Source organism: Salvelinus fontinalis, chromosome 14 (assembly GCF_029448725.1).
Source record: "Salvelinus fontinalis isolate EN_2023a chromosome 14, ASM2944872v1, whole genome shotgun sequence".
In the NCBI taxonomy this organism is placed as follows: domain Eukaryota; kingdom Metazoa; phylum Chordata; class Actinopteri; order Salmoniformes; family Salmonidae; genus Salvelinus; species Salvelinus fontinalis.
In genome coordinates, this window is record NC_074678.1 from 45310342 (window position 1) to 45326755 (window position 16414).

General features: G+C 41.6%; 1 protein-coding gene across 1 annotated transcript in view; it reads left to right on the forward strand.

Annotated features, from left to right (window-relative positions):
• Positions 1-16414, forward strand: part of apc2 (APC regulator of WNT signaling pathway 2) — a 37244-nt gene that overhangs the window by 3417 nt on the left and 17413 nt on the right. The window contains exons 2-7 of the mRNA XM_055862019.1: positions 8175-8336; positions 10636-10726; positions 10879-11191; positions 11381-11489; positions 11968-12081; positions 12394-12480. Coding sequence (XP_055717994.1) covers positions 8196-8336; positions 10636-10726; positions 10879-11191; positions 11381-11489; positions 11968-12081; positions 12394-12480 — 855 coding nt within the window. The 5' untranslated portion in view covers positions 8175-8195. The remainder of the gene's footprint in view (positions 1-8174; positions 8337-10635; positions 10727-10878; positions 11192-11380; positions 11490-11967; positions 12082-12393; positions 12481-16414) is intronic.

Sequence of the window (16414 nt, forward strand, 5' to 3'; positions counted from 1 at the left end):
GTCCCTAGGCTGGGATGGCCATTCAGTTCCAGGCTAGCAATGATCTGTGCTGTTAGCATTAGCTGTAACGTTAGCAATGAGCTAGCTAGGTAGGTCTACTGACGACATGTATGTTGTGTTAGCTATGTGTTAGAACCCGAAAACTCGATATACATCTACAAATCTACAAATAACGCTGCTCTGTCTTATTTTCCCATGCAAGGACAATACCTATGTAAGCTTCGGATTTGTCCAATTGCCAAGAAAGACGCTATTTTGAAAGAAGAAAAAATATCTGTGTCTGGAAACCTCACAAAACTTCAAAATTACATTTTGATCAGATTGCAGGACTTCCTCGCCCGTTCGCAATATCTGAATAATTGATGTTCTGGATTTCATTTTGGATGAGTGTCTACAGTAGATGCTCCTCCTACCTGGCTCACTCTAAGAATATTGGTAGGACAGTATATTACCTGGCCTTTTGACCCCGTCACTGTCAGTATGGGCTGGTCTGACCTCATGCTCAATCCATGGAAGTGGGTTTCTCCATTAATGAAAAATGGCGGTGAGGTGACGCATTTCTCATGAGATGGGAAATGTCCTTTAATACTGTGTCATGCATTTAGGAACTCACATTCATTCAACACCTCTGTGTTTGACTGTATATTTCTGACCAAAGTGACCATAATAATAGCTAGGATTAAACAACCACAGCACTGCTGCATTGTTGATCCGTAGACTATATTATTTCATTACACTTTATACTAGAAAAAGACTTAGCAACGGTTTAGGCATTTATCAACACCTTGAACGCACCTGAGCTACCGCCCTACTGCGAGAGCATTGTACGTCTTTCACCGACACCTACTACAGCATAATACGATTGATTCCACCTAATAGTGCACAAAGAACGAGACAGTCTGGTTGAGGAGAGAGAGATCCTCAGGCTCACCATCTTCACTGGTAGGTGCCGTTGCCGTGGTAACCAGACGGTCTTGGAGGGAAAGGGTGGTGGAGGAAGAAATAATGCAGCAGTGTTGGTTGGGGGGAGAATCCTAGCTGTATGCTACGTGTGTTCTTTGTTCTGGTCACACTCTGCGCAGCCATTCATGGCCTACTTTCACTGTACAGAATGAGCTGCGGACCGTTGGACTGTATCGAAATGACTCACCCTGTAAACAATGTAATGACAACATAATGATAGGGTAAAAAAAAAACATATATGATGATCATGATAATGAAAATCTATTACTTACCTACAGTTTTTTGGACTGAAATACATTTATAAACTCAGTAATGTTAGAAAATTAGGAGCCTATTATTATTTGATATTATAATATGGTTATTGTTAAAGAATATGCATTAGAATTATTATTATTATATTATAATTTTTTATTAGTAGTAGAATTAGTATTATTACTGCAGTATCCTTGCTATTAGTGGCTAATTATTTAAACATATGACCATAATTAGGACAAACAAGATGGGAGAGGCAACAAAAAGCTTATTTGGCTCCTACAAACCCTCATGGACCTCTGAACTTGAGCCCTTGACTGTTTCCACACAACAAGACAACACTCAGAAACCATGATGTCTGCTTGTTTCTTGTCAAACCCGGAACCCCCTTTTCCCTTTTATGCCCACGCAACCTTTGAGTCATCGTCCGTCGTCAGGGGACAGTGCTCTTGATTAGCCTTTTTGTTTCGCCTGACTTAGTTCGCTGACTTCACAAGCGCCAGTTGCAGCCAGTGGATGTGGCTCAGACCTTTGGCTCCTATTGTGTTTGCATGACTGGAGAGCGAAAGAGCCTGCAGTACAGAGCTGACTAGCTAATCACAGCACGGCTCGTCCCCAGCCCACTGCTGCTGAAGGGCATTTATGCTCTAGCATGGCTAATGTTCAGCCTGACCTTATAGGCGTGGAACAAGGCTTTGTTTGCGTTTTGTTTGTTTACATTGTCTAAACATGGGTATTACCTAATCCTAAACATAGTTATTGTGAAATCCGAAAATGGCCATATATCAGTTCGGGATCATCTTGCCACATTTCTCTATAAAGTGTAGGTGTGTAATGTGTTACTCACAGTAGAGAAGTCGAAGATAGCCTCCCGGGCCAAGGGTTGTGTAAGCTCTGGTTACTGCATATACACTAGATATATAAAAGTATATGGAAAACCCATCAAATTTGTGGATTCGGCTATTTCAGCCACACCCATTGCTGACAGGTGTATAAAATCAAGCACACAGCCATAAAATCTCCATAGACAAACATTGGCAGTAGAATGGCCTTACTGAAGAGCTCAGTGACTTTTAATGTGGCACCATCATAGGATGCCACCTTTCCAACAAGTCAGTTCGCCAAATTTCTGCGCTGCTAATGCTGCCCCGGTCTACTGTAAATGCTGTGAAGTGGAAACGTTTAGGAGCAACAACGACTCAGCCGCAAAGTGGTAGGCCACACAACCTCACAGAACGGGACTGCCTTGGTTGCAACACTCACTACCGAGTTCCAAACTGCCTCTGAAAGCAACGTCGGCACAATAACTGTTGGTCGGGAGCTTCATGAAATGAGTTTCCATGACCGAGCTGCCGCACCCAAGCTTAAGATCACCATGCGCAATACCAAGCATCGGCTGGAGTGGTGTAAAGCTCGCTGCCATTGGACTCTGGTGCAGTGGAAACACGTTCTCTGGAGTGATGAATTACACTTCACCATCTGGCAGTCCAATGGATGAATCTGGGTTTGACAGATGCCAGGAAAACACTACCAGCCCCAATGCATAGTGCCAAATGTAAAGTTTGGTGGAGGAGGAATAATGGTCTGGGGCTGTTTTTCATAGTTTGGGCTAGGCCTCTTAGTTCCAGTGAAGGGAAATCTTAACGCTACAGCATACAATGACATTCTAGACGATTCTGTGCTTCCAACCTTGTGTCAACAGTTCGGGGAAGGCCGTTTGCTGTTTCAGCATGACAATGCCCCCATGCACAAAGCGAGGTCCATACAGAAATGGTTTGTCGAGATGGTTGTGGAAGAATTTGACTGTCCTGCACAGAACCCTGACCTCAACCCCATTGAACGCTTTTGCCGACTGCAAGCCAGGCCTAATCGCCCAACATCAGTACCCGACCTCACTAATGTTCTTGCAGCTAGCTGAATGGAAACACGTCCCTGCAGCAATGTTCCAATATCTAGTGGAAAGCCTTCCCAGAAGAGCGGAGGCTGTTATAGCAGCAAAATGGGGACCAACTCCATATTAATGCCCATGATTTTGGAATCAGATGTTTTGATAATGTAGTGTTTTAGTCACTCACTGATAGAAATAAACAGTAATTCAACATCAGATTGTGGTTCTGAATGGAAACTGCACAAGCCAGTTGTGAAGTACACAGCACATCATGTCAATGGCATTCCATTTGGCTGGTATCAATAGACTTGCACTATATGAGTTGCTTACTTAACCACACACAACAGGGATGTGCTGTCCAACATAGCTGCAGGATAGAGAATATAATATAGAGTTGTTTGGCTCTGCTACATCGATTACCCCTACCCCCTATTACCCCTTCTGATTGGTTCGCCTTTATTCATCTCATCCTCACTTTTACCACCTTTTCCAGAGCGTGAAAGGGGATTGGCTGTTTCCATAGAAACAGTCTCGAACTGTAGCACTCCGTTGGCAGGCTCGCTAACACTCACACGGCTTCGTCTGAATTATATTCCTCTGGGGGACAATTTCCTCACAGATTACCCAGCATGCATTGCGGCCCCACCAGCAGCAAATAGGACACAACAGAAAGAGCCATGTTGGGGATAAAAAGAGAGGGAAAAATGCAAGAGAAATAGCCATCACCTGACATAAATATGTCACTGCAATTAATGCTTTTGCCACAGGGGCAATTAATATGGAAGGACGTTGCGATAACGTTGAACCGTGAGCCAGCTCATGAATATATTCCTTTGGTGGAAGAAACCTAATTGGAAAAATCAACCAGCTGTATTGAATTCCCTTAGGACCACAATCCAACACGCCCCCTCAGTACCTACTCCCTATCCAGCATTGCTCAAGCATCAGTGGCTGGCCTTCAACAACAGACTGCCACACTGCCTTCAATGCTGTCCGGCAGAATAATGAATGTGTTTCATGTCCCCCACTTTGAAATGATAAAGAGCTGTGTGTTCAAGGCATGGGCATTGATGTGTCCCCATATGTCCACAGCCATTAGATAGACACGCTAAGGCTGCTTTGTGTAGGCTGGATGCATATCATCACCCGCCTAATTTTAGTAACATACTGCGTTGCTTATCAGTACATGTGGACACAGATAACAATGTGTGAGAGAATGTGACTCACTGATGGAAACATTTGGAAAAATACCACCACTCTCATTGCTCCAACCCATTAGATTTTCAGTATTGATTTGCGAGGCTGTATTTGAGCTACATTGATTTTTCCAAGCTTGTGGATGTCCTTTGCATAACAAACTCTGGCCTGACATTCCCTTTAAATGAACAGCCATCTGTTCGTTACGTAGTAGCGCAGTTTGCTTGTTGAGAGAGAAATGATGTGATTTGACTTTAGAGGAATACGGCAACAGAGTACACAGACAGGACAACAAAAGAATGGACCGAATTCAATCAAACCCACACTTTGGAAAAATAATTGTTGCAATCAAAATGAGCATTTTTCTGTTTCACCAATAAATATTGTACAATTAATCACATACAAATGTGCATTACCGTTGCGTAATAACAAGTCTGTTTTTCTCAATGCAAATCAGATTGAGCTTGAGGATATGCTAGTCCTCAATTTTCTACTATAAAACATTTCAACACGTTCAATCCAATACTACATCAGCCCTATCCCCTCCATTTTGTTCCACTGTGAATTCCCTAAGGGGTGAAAGACAGACACAAGGTAATGAAATGCAGCAGTATTCCAGCGGAGGGTTTGCCGCACTGACATTGCCTGTCTGCCCCCAGAGCACCGTGGTCCATAGCCTGACCTTTGTGACGTGCCCGAGTCGCAGACGTCCTCCACCGGTAATATGGAAGTGGGCTGGATTGCACCTCCCCCTTATCCACGCTACTGCTGCGGGAAGGGAATCTCATCACTAGGTCTAACAAAGACTGGCCGAGGTCCTTTAGCAATTCAGATGGCTGCAGTGTGCAGGAATGAACGTTTGTTCAAGTGAAACGAAGAGTCATCAAAACCCATTGAAATTCATTGAATAAGACTTATCTTTTCTGTATGTCTCGATTTGTATTCATATGGGGATTTGATGACGAGTAATTCTTCAACAAGTAATATTTCTAACTGTTAATTACCCAAAAAATGTATGCATTTCAATTCTGCGTTATCTTTCATTGCTTTGTTAAAAATAGCAACCATTGTAATTCCATAATAGAGCAAATGATTGCTCTTGCTCTCTCTGAAAAGCAAACATCCTCAAATAGTCAAAATGTAACACCACTTGCCATGCAAGTCTTACACATAAAAATGATGTGTCAAATTACAGACCCAGGAGAATCACTGTTGCAGTTATTGTCATCACCAGTCATGAAGAGCAGGAAGGCTTTAATAATGTACATCTGTCACTGCCGTCGGAGTCTCCATAAAAAGCAGAGCGAATGACTGCTTCAGGCATTATGCACAAATGCTTACTGGCTTAATTTGGTTTCATTGATGTCAAGGTGACTAGGGATGAAATTGTGAATTTGATTTGCTTCTATATAATTGCATCAAAGCCACCAGAAGTGAGATTGGTGTCAAATTCGATTTATTGTACCATATATTTATGAAACACTTCCACTCCTTCAAACCTCAGAAAATGTCTCCCTGCAGCCCATTTATCAAAACCCACTGCATTGTTTTTCCTCCCTGACAACATTTCTTATCTAGTAAAAAGAGTAACAAATGATCAAATAACATGTGCAGGTGTATGATCTTAATCTGATCACTCTTTTGTTGCAAAACATTTCCTGCACCACAGGAAATGCAGATAAGCTTTATGATTTACATAAATTCACTGAAAACCCACACTAACACACGGTTATATTAACATTATTGCACCTTTCATGTACCCTAATTTTAATAAACTAATAGCTTAACCACTGCTCAAGTAACATTATGGGAGAAACGTTCAAATCCTGTTGCTGCAGGATTACTTTACTGTGAAAATACTGGTCAAATTAAGATCCTACATCTGTAGCACAGACAAAACTTATGAGTTACAATGTGATGTATACACAAATGATGCACAAAAGCTTCAAATGATCAGCAACTATAATAAATATTGTATGCTGCAATGTCATTTTGATATGGTTTTATATTCAACTGCTGTAACCAGCGGTATCAAATACCATAATATTATCCAATATCCGTAACAATCATAGACTCTAAAACCAGATTAATGCGTTGCTTAAACAAACCGTAGAGCACATTGCCAATATTGAATGGCCACACAGAGAGTGAATTCAGGCTCGGCCAAGCACAAAGATTGATCAAAACAGAGCTAAACTTGATTTGACAGATGATTAGGTTCTCTGTGTACCATCTGCTGCCAACCTTACACTGCAGAGAGGAGAAGGGATGTAGCCGGAGGAGCCCTTCGCATGTTCTACATTGTTTATATCGACACTACCGCTCAAAAGTTTGGGGTCACTTAGAAATGTCCTTGTTTTTGAAAGAACAGCACATTCTTTTGTCCATTAAAATAACATTGAATTGATCAGAAATACAGTGTAGACATTGTTAATGTTGTAAATGACTATTGTAGCTAGAAACAGCAGATTTTTAATGGAATATCTACATAGGCGTACAGAGGCCCATTATCAGCATCCATCACTCCTGTGTTCCAATGGCACGTTGTGTTAGCTAATCCAAGTTCATCATTTTAAAAGGCTAATTGATCATTAGAAAACCATTTTGCAATTATGTTAGCTTAGCTGAAAACTGTTGTTCTGATTAAAGAAGCAATAAAATGGGCCTTCTTTAGACTAGTTGAGTATCTGGAGCATCAGCATTTGTGGGTTCAATTACAGGCTCAAAATGGCTAGAAACAAATAACTTTATTCTGAAACTCGTCAGTCTATTCTTGTTCTGAGAAATCCGGGATGCTGCAGTGTCCTCTGTCCAGTGTCTGTATTCTTGTGCCCATCTTAATCTTTTCTTTTTATTGGGCAGTCTGAGATATGGCTTTTTCTTTGCAACTCTGCCTAGAAGGCCAGCATCCCGGAGTCGCCTCTTCACTGTTGACGTTGAGACTGGTCTTTTGTGGGTACTATTTAATGAAGCTGCCAAGTTGAGGACTTGTGAGGCGTCTCTTTCTCAAACTAGACACTCTAATGTACTTGTCCTCTTGCTCAGTTGTGCACCGGGCCCTCCTACTCCTCTTTCTATTCTGGTTAGAGCCAGTTTGCGCTGTTCTGTGAAGGGAGTAGTACACAGCGTTGTACGAGATCTTCATTTTCTTGGCAATTTCTCACATGAAATAGCCTTCATTTCTCAGAACAAGAATAGACTGACGAGTTTCAAAAGAAAGGTCTTTATTTCTAGCCTTTTTGAGCCTGGAATCGAACCCACAAATGCTGATGCTCCAGATACTCAACTAAAGAAGGCCAGTTTTATTGCTCCTTTAATCAGAACAACAGTTTTCAGCTAAGCTAACATAATTGCAAAAGGGTTTTCTAATGATCAATTAGCCTTTTAAAATGACAAACTTGGATTAGCTAACACAATGTACCATTGGAACACAGGAGTGATGGTTGCTGATAATGGGCCTCTGTACGCCTATGTAGATATTCCATTACAAATCAGCAGTTTCCAGCTACAATAGTCATTTACAACATTAACAATGTCTGCACTGTATTTCTGATCAATTCAATGTTATTTTAATGGACAAAAAAATGTGCTGTTCTTTCAAAAACAAGGACATTTCTAAGTGACCCAAACCTTTGAGCGGCAGTGTACGTATGGAGGAGCCCTGAGCATCTCTTTTTTATCTATGTTGTTTTTATCTATGTGCTGTATGAGTATCAATTGGGAAATAAAATGGGCAGTTTTCCTATAAATGATTCTGCAAAGACACAATGGAATAACCTTATAATAAGAAATGCATGATATGCCAGAGTTTGCCAAGAAGCTAACCTCCACACCACACTAACCTTCAATCTCACTTGTTTCTCCTTGCTTGCAGGGACCACAACACTGCCTGAAGATGGCCAACTCCACAGCTTCCTATGACCAGCTGGTCTACCAGGTGGAAGCTCTCCGCCAGGAGAACTCCCATCTGCGTAGAGAGCTGGAGGACAACTCCAACCACCTGTCTAAGCTCGAGAACGAGACCACCGACATGAAGGTGAGAGAGGGCAAAGGGATGACCCCAGGGCTAACGGGGAAATAGTAATAGGATAGGATTCGAGTGTTGATTTGATGTCGCAAAGGTGGAAGGTCAACCATTGCATTGACCTTATTGTTTGTTGTTTCGTTGCATATAGACCAAAGATTTTAAAACGTTTAAGACACAGATGATTAAGAGTTGCTAAGATAAAGTGTTGCTTTGGTTTCTAAAAGACAATGTTTTCATTTTGAATGTAGGATCTTACTTTGATCACCATGTTGCAGGAGCTTTCCTGCAATGCAGGAAATGTAAAACCTGTAGTGTATTTGAGGTTTTAAAAAGGCTTCTGATGTTTGTAATTTCCATATTGAAATTTCAGACGGTTCTCCCTTACCAAAAATGTATCAACCACTACAAGAATGTCCATTAATTATAATTCACATAATTCACATTTCCTGTTGCTGCAGGATTATTCTCCTGCAGTAGCAAACAGGCTCAAGTGAAGACGTAGGATCCTTCCCTCTATTTTGTCAAGTCGTGGCTAATAGCATGATTGAGATACAGATAGGACGTTTTCCAATTCAAAATCCACTCAGATCTGCCTGAGATGGATAGGGTTCAGCCCCGATCCTGGAGGATGCTGTAGACTTCATGTAACTCCTTCACTAGTGACCCAGTTTCTCTCCTGAGTGACTGGAGACGCTAATGCTTCATGGCTAGCATCCCTAGGCTAGATAGACGAGGCACTGGGCCACACTTGAATCATTCCCCTTTCTGCACGGATCCATCCAGTTGTCTTCGTTACAGTAATGATGCCAGCAGGGATTGAGACAAGCTGCTGGGGAAGAGGGAAATCATTAGACCATTCAGCCCATAAGATGTTTTCTCATTATAGATTTTTTTGCTGTTTGAAATCCCTGCGTGTCTGACAGCATAGTCTTTTTTCCCCCTCTGTGACCAATCCTCTCCCTGGATTCCAGGAAAGAATCCGCTTCAAGTTTCTGTCACACCATGTGTCATTGCAAGGATGGTTTACTGTTTGGTATTCGTCTGTCTATCGACGAAACGGTTGGCCTTTATAGACATTCATCATAATATGATATCTGTGTGGATTAATATGATCGGGATCAGATGAAGACGAAATGGCACACCCCGACTCTCAGTGTGTACCACTTCATCTCCTGCAGAACGTTGCAGAGTCCTTGCGTTACCTCAGGAATAAATCAGCTCTATCCTGCATAATCACCCAGCTCTTGTCACTTTAACTTAAAATCAAACTGTGTTATTTGGGAAATGATTTCCTTCTTCAAAAGACAGAGGGAATCTGATGGAAGACATAGTAAGGACTTCTGCCTTGGCATATTTTATTCACAGGGAGGAATAGACCTATTGGTTCTCTACTGGCTCTGAACAGAGATTTGTATTCCCAACGATGTTTGAAAATGGAGAGAAGAAACCATAGACCCATTTGATTGCTTTGTCATGCTACTTCTGACCCAATAGACACTCTCAATGTCAGGGGAGTTTGGATTACTGGGGGTGGAGGGGTGGAATCAGGCTTTCCATTGTGCTTTAGAGTGGCTTTAGCCTAAATTCTGTGTACTGTGGACTACCACTAAAATACTGTGCACCTGATTCTGAGAGGCATGAGCAGAAAAGTCAAAACACGTAACATAATCTGGTTATTAAAAAAGCCCCACTCATCCTTCTTCCATAATGAATTATTTCAAATCAGAATTTACAAAATGAACAACAAAACGTACCGAAATATGATTTCTCCGTTCCATAGCTGCAGCCAGCAACATCAATCATAATCTTGATAGTTCTCAATCTGAAACTGTAATCGTAGGTGCTAACCCCAATGCATGTGGGTTTGTCCTATTACTCCTCTGGCACATGTGCCCAGATGCTGAGCACAGCTGGATAATCCCCAGCTAAAGCCTTTATATTCCCGAGGTCGGCTTTAGCTATCAGCAGAAAACCAAGATTCTCTGTAGAGAGAGCTCACACTGCCGGATACTGGTGGCAAACAGACCAAACCGTCCATCTGAAGAAAAAGAAAATGTATATTTTCCAGTGAGAGGACATTCATTCGAAGAAAGGCTGTGATTTCAGGCAAGCTACTATGATATGACATCTTACGAGAGGATAAAAAGGAGAGGAATAGGAGGCATATACAGTGTTTTCATTGCTTGGTTTATTTCACCTCTAAGGTCATCAGAGACCCAACAGGTTGTGACTCTTTTTTGGTTTTACTGTGGCCACAACAGCAACTTCAAGTTGACACAGTAATTATGAATTGCTTTCTCCACTCTAGGGGGTATTGAAGGGCCTGCAGAATAAACTGGAGCTGGAGGCTGGCACTTTGGCCTCCTCAGGGAGGACTGATGTGCTGGATCAGCTCAAAGGTACATCTGATGTAGTTTTCCATCTATTTTCTCCCATTTTAATGTCTGTCTTGCATTAAACTGATATTGTACATAGCTCATTCAATAATAGGCCATTTCAATGGTTCATAAAAAAAAAAGAATTAATATCTCTCTCTTTCTCTCTCTCTCAGAGTTGCACATGGACCTGACCAACTACTATGAGCTGAAGTACCAGCCGCACAATCTGCGCGTCCTCCCAGACAGTCTAGCCAGTCTGGCAGCTCAGTCGAGTGACATGGACGATCGTCTGGCCTGCTTGCCTCCCTCCTCCTCCAGAGCCAGGAGCCCCCTACGGCCTTCATCCCGCCAGAGCTCCTCTCTGTCAGGGGAGGGCACGGCCGTGCATCCTGGACACCCCCACCTCATGGATGGAGCCCTGGCCAAAGCCATGCTGGGAGACGGACGTATCACGGCCCAGCATCTGGAAGACCTCTACAAAGAGAGGTAAGCGCTTTGCCATTGTTCAATCAGATGCATGCATTACTTGTAATACTACCGTAAACATCACCATTCACAGTAAATCTGTAGTCCCCCCCCCCCCCCACCCAAAAAAAGTGAGGCACCTTGAATCCCCAGTCATGTTGCGGATGGTAGTCTGTGTGTTAAAGGTTTGTGTGGCTGTGTGTGTTCCAGGGCTATGCTGGTGAGTGAGATAGACAAGGAGGAGAGGGAGCGTCACTGGTACTACAGCCAGCTCCAGGGCCTGTCTCAGCGGCTGAACCAACTGCCACGCATCGACACAGTGAGAGCAAACTCAATATACTTTAAAATGCCTAAAACCAAATTGAAACTGTGTAGAAATTATAATGGACCTACATTCATACAGTTTCTTGACTGTGTCCAGCTCGTTAATAATCAGTGAAATGAAAGCTAAACAGTCAGGGAGCATTTGAAAATTCCAAAACCGATGGATAGAGGACTACTTTTTGACAATTTTGACAGCGAGGAAATATAACCAATTTTCAGTGCGGTGCTCCGGACCTTGTTGAAGACCGAATGCGCCCCCTGGGGAAAAATTTGTTTGACACCCCTGGTTTACATAGATATACAAAAAAAATGGTTTTGTTGGTGTGCTCATTGTCATGAAATCAACTCATTATTGTTTAAACAGGTGTGCAGATGAGATTCAAACTCTTCAGCAGAGAAACTAGCAACCATTTTGTTTCAAAATTGATTCTTGTGTTGCGTGGGAACTAACCTCCTCTTCCTTATCGTCATAGTTCTCCATACAGATGGACCTCATTCGCCAGCAGCTGGAGTTCGAGGCGCAGCAGTTGCGTTCTGTCATGGAGGAACGCTTCGGAACCAGCGATGAAATGGTCCAGCGGACTCAGGTAAGGAGAAGGACTCTCTGCCAAGTCTGTCTCTGGAATGGCAACACAGACAGTGACATTTGACAGCTGTTGTCAAAGCATTCACTTACATTATTGAGTGTGGTACTTCTTCCTGAAACGTGTTTGGGATGCAACAGATGGCCCAGTTTGCCCTGCGTATCCACACACAGTTGACATGTAAAAACCGCAGAAATTAAAACTGTGCTGTTATGGAGGGTGTTGCACAATGTTTGTCACCTCACAAAATGTCTGTGGCGACTAAAGACTCTCGCTCTCTCACTTGCTCATCCCTCTCTCTGTCTCCACTCGCAGATCCGTGTGGCTCGTCTGGAACAGCTAGAGAAAGAGCTACAGGAGGCCCAGGAGTCCAGAGGCTCCCAGGAGAAGAACCTGTGTGAGGTGAAATAAACAACACACCTACACACACACACACACTTGAGATACAGGTAACACAAAGGGGCCTTGTGTTGACTGTCCAACAGAGGCAGCACAGACAAATTGGTTTTCTGAAGTATATACATAAGACTTCAACTGCAAAGGCCATTATGAACAATGAATACACACAAAGATTGAGACGAGGTAGATAATCCTGTGTTCTTGTTTTCACAAAATGATTTTGTACTGTAAAACATGAAAGATGACAAGAATTAGTTTCCCTCCAATGTGATTTATTTCACACTGTCCCTCGCCTCAGCATCTGTCGGTGAATTGAAATCATATTGTCAGTTTTCCTCGTCCTGTGGCTGGTTTAATATTTCCCTCTCTAATTCCTCTCCTGTGTCTTGTCAGCACTGCGCTGAATGTTTTATAGGTGCTTTGAGGCTATGCGATCACTAGGGGGCCTGTACACAAACAGGCGCAGTGCCACACCGCTGCCTTCAACATCGACACATGCTGAGACTGAGTGATGTTTGATGTGTCTTCTAGAAACATCTTTATTGATGATTTGGGAGAGTACACAGGCAGACCACCATATTGGATTTAAAATGTTTAATGCTATGCAGTGGCGCAGGCAGAAATCTGTTGATGGCAGGGCCAGAAAAAAATGTAGGTTGGGCAAGATTTGGGCACTCAAATCATCATTAAATGATCATAAAAGTATAGCTGACCTTATACCCTACTGTAATCGACCACACACAACAAACCATAGAACATGTGATTTCGCATTACAGACCAAATAGTCTCGTAGGCCAACGTAAATCCATGACTTGCATTTAACATGCGACTCACATAGACCTACACGCAGACATATAAATAACCATAGACATATAATTAATAGACAATGAGACTATAATATAATGCCCTTATGTAACAGTAATGATTGCAATAGGCTTGGCAACCTCTCACTGGCTCAGATACTAGGAGATAGTCGGCTAGGCTAGGCTAGGCGGCCACAAATGTAAGCATTTAACACAAGGAGAGCTGAGAGTGTCATATTGACTAAAAACAAATGTACTTTTTTTAATTGCTTGGCCATTTTTAAACGTATGTCCCCCCATGCTTGACTTTTCCTAAATAAGTCTATCTAACACACTATCGTTGTTAAAATCTTAATATCACAAACAGAATATGTGTTCGCAGTTTATAGAGGGCAAGTCTTTTATTTCATGCCCATCAAACCTGTGAAGCTGATGATGACCCGTCGAAACTACACCTAACTATATCGAAACTAATTTCACACGTAACAATAGAGTTAGCCTAAAGACCAGATTAAATTGACAATAGTCTGATGGGTAAGAATTTAATCAATTGTTAAAATGTATATGAAGAATTTAATGAACAGTGCAGCTTGGAATTGACACAGAGGCAGGGAAATGAAACGGAGTGCCAGAAAGGGTCTTTTGCAACTTCCCCTACAGTCGCAAGCCGGTAAGATGTTTTGATGTTTATATAGTAACAGAAAGAGCAGACTGTTAGAATGTTGATTTTCAGAAGACACGTCATTGGCCCGAAGGGGGTGTCCAACGAGGCCTGTTTAGTGTTATTCACTGGTACGGAGGCCAATCAAAGTAGATCCGGTTTGCATTAGACATCATCAAAGGAAACTTAAATTATAGCCTAGCAGTATGCTCATACACATAATACTAGGCCATAGCCTATGTAGACTAAGACAGCGGTCACCAACCTTTTCTTAACCGAGGTCACTTTATGAGTCAAAATGCAAGCAGAGTGCAATTCTCTGCTGGGTGCGGAAGATGGAGTGTGCCGACAATGTATTGTCTGATATCAATGAAATGATCAATAGCCAATAGGGCCTAACTACAGAGCAGTTTTATCCCCCCCATTTTTTTATTTTTATAAATAAATAATAGGCTATTTATGTTGACTGGAAATAAATATTGTTTCATACATTTGCCTGTTTTCATATACAGTATAATAAGAGATGTAGAGTCCCTTATATTTCAAAACTCAATTCTCAAGCTAGGCTATATGATAACACTGGTAATAGGTCAGCTGTTATAGCTAGGCTGTATGATAACACTGGTAAAAGGTCAGCTGTTATAGCTAAGCTGTATGATAACACTGGTAATAGGTCAGTTATAGCTAGGCTGTATGATAACACTGGTAATAGGTCAGTTATAGCTAGGCTGTATGATAACACTGGTAATAGGTCAGTTGTTATAGCTAGGCTATATGATAACACTGGTAATAGGTCAGTTGTTATAGCTAGGCTGTATGGTAACACTGGTAAAAGGTCAGTTGTTATAGCTAGGCTGTATGATAACACTGGTAAAAGGTCAGTTGTTATAGCTAGGCTGTATGATAACACTGGTAATAGGTCAGTTGTTATAGCTAGGCTATATGATAACACTGGTAAAAGGTCCATTGTTATAGCTAGGCTATATGATAACACTGGTAATAGGTCAGTTGTTATAGCTAGGCTATATGATAACACTGGTAAAAGGTCCATTGTTATAGCTAGGCTATATGATAACACTGGTAATAGGTCAGTTGTTATAGCCTATTACTTGTGAGACACATCGGAGCATAAGCTGAAATAACTTGTTGATTTTTTCTATATGTTTTTTTATTTCACTGGACTGATGGTCATGTTTCAGCGGAGGGAGCTTTCATGATTTCTGATAAGTGTTGAATAAAAAACAGTGTTGTAGTGCTGATCATTGTCTCTGAATGTACCGAAACTGTCTTTAAGGCCCTCCATTAGATCAATGCAATCAGTGATTGATCTAGAGGGTGGAGGCCCTTCATGGCGAAATCACTGATATCAAATAACTTGGCAAATGCTCCAACATTCTCGTCTATACACGGCCTCTTGAAAAAAATCTCATAGTGAGCGTTGTTCGGCCATTTTACTTGTTTACTTTACAAGTTGGCTATAAGTCTTAGCTTGCTAACGGTGAGTAGCCTACAAAGTGTAGCATAGCCTACACAGCGATTGCTACTATTTACTGCACTTGGTATCTATCTGTGCAAAGTGACACGTGCCAGAACCCGCCCATTATTTTGAAATTGATTCGCTTTACATAATCAAATTCATTACCTAAGCCTAAATCAAATGAATTGTATGTACAGCACTCGATTTTGTGTCCTGAAAGACGTCTGCCAAATAAAATGTGTTACTATTATTGTCAACATATATCCCTTTCGTTTTCCCAGCACCCCCTTACTGCTTGCTATGAATTCTATCTGACGGTGAATGCATGTTTAGGCCAGTGCTTGAGTTGGGTGCCGGTACAGTTTATATTTAGGTGCAGGAAGTCCTCAGTTCTTTTGAGATAATATTCTATAGGAGGTGCCAGTACTCAGTTCCGGTGAGCTCCTGCCCAAGTCAAGTAAAGACACATCATGTCCCGTTTAGAACACTGACAGGTAAAGAATAAAAATTAAATAAAAATGATTTATGTATATTACCCAATCTTATTGGGTGGGGCTGGATCCCCGTGTCTACGCCTGGAGAACCTCAAGCTGCTCCAGTTAATTTAATATTAATGAGAAACACCGATGAGATCATTCTGTTTTTGGTTGAAAAGCAACATTTGATAGTTGTGAATTTGAAAACGGTAATTAACTGGTTACACCAAGTTTGGACATTTTCAGGTTTTAAATGAGTTATCTTCATATATTGATTCACATAATCAGTTATTTGTAATTTTACTTGAGGCGGTTCCACTTTGGGTTAATGAATTATGAACTAGTTTAAATAAATCATTGTAGACAATTCGATTGAGGCCATTTCATAATTTATCAGATTCAACCTGGGCGAAACTTTGCCCTAGAAAAACAAGGATAAACAAAGAAGATCAGTTGGTTAAACCCAAACAATATATTGTACATTTTATGAAGTGACAGTTTGATTGGGCCTTAGTACTAT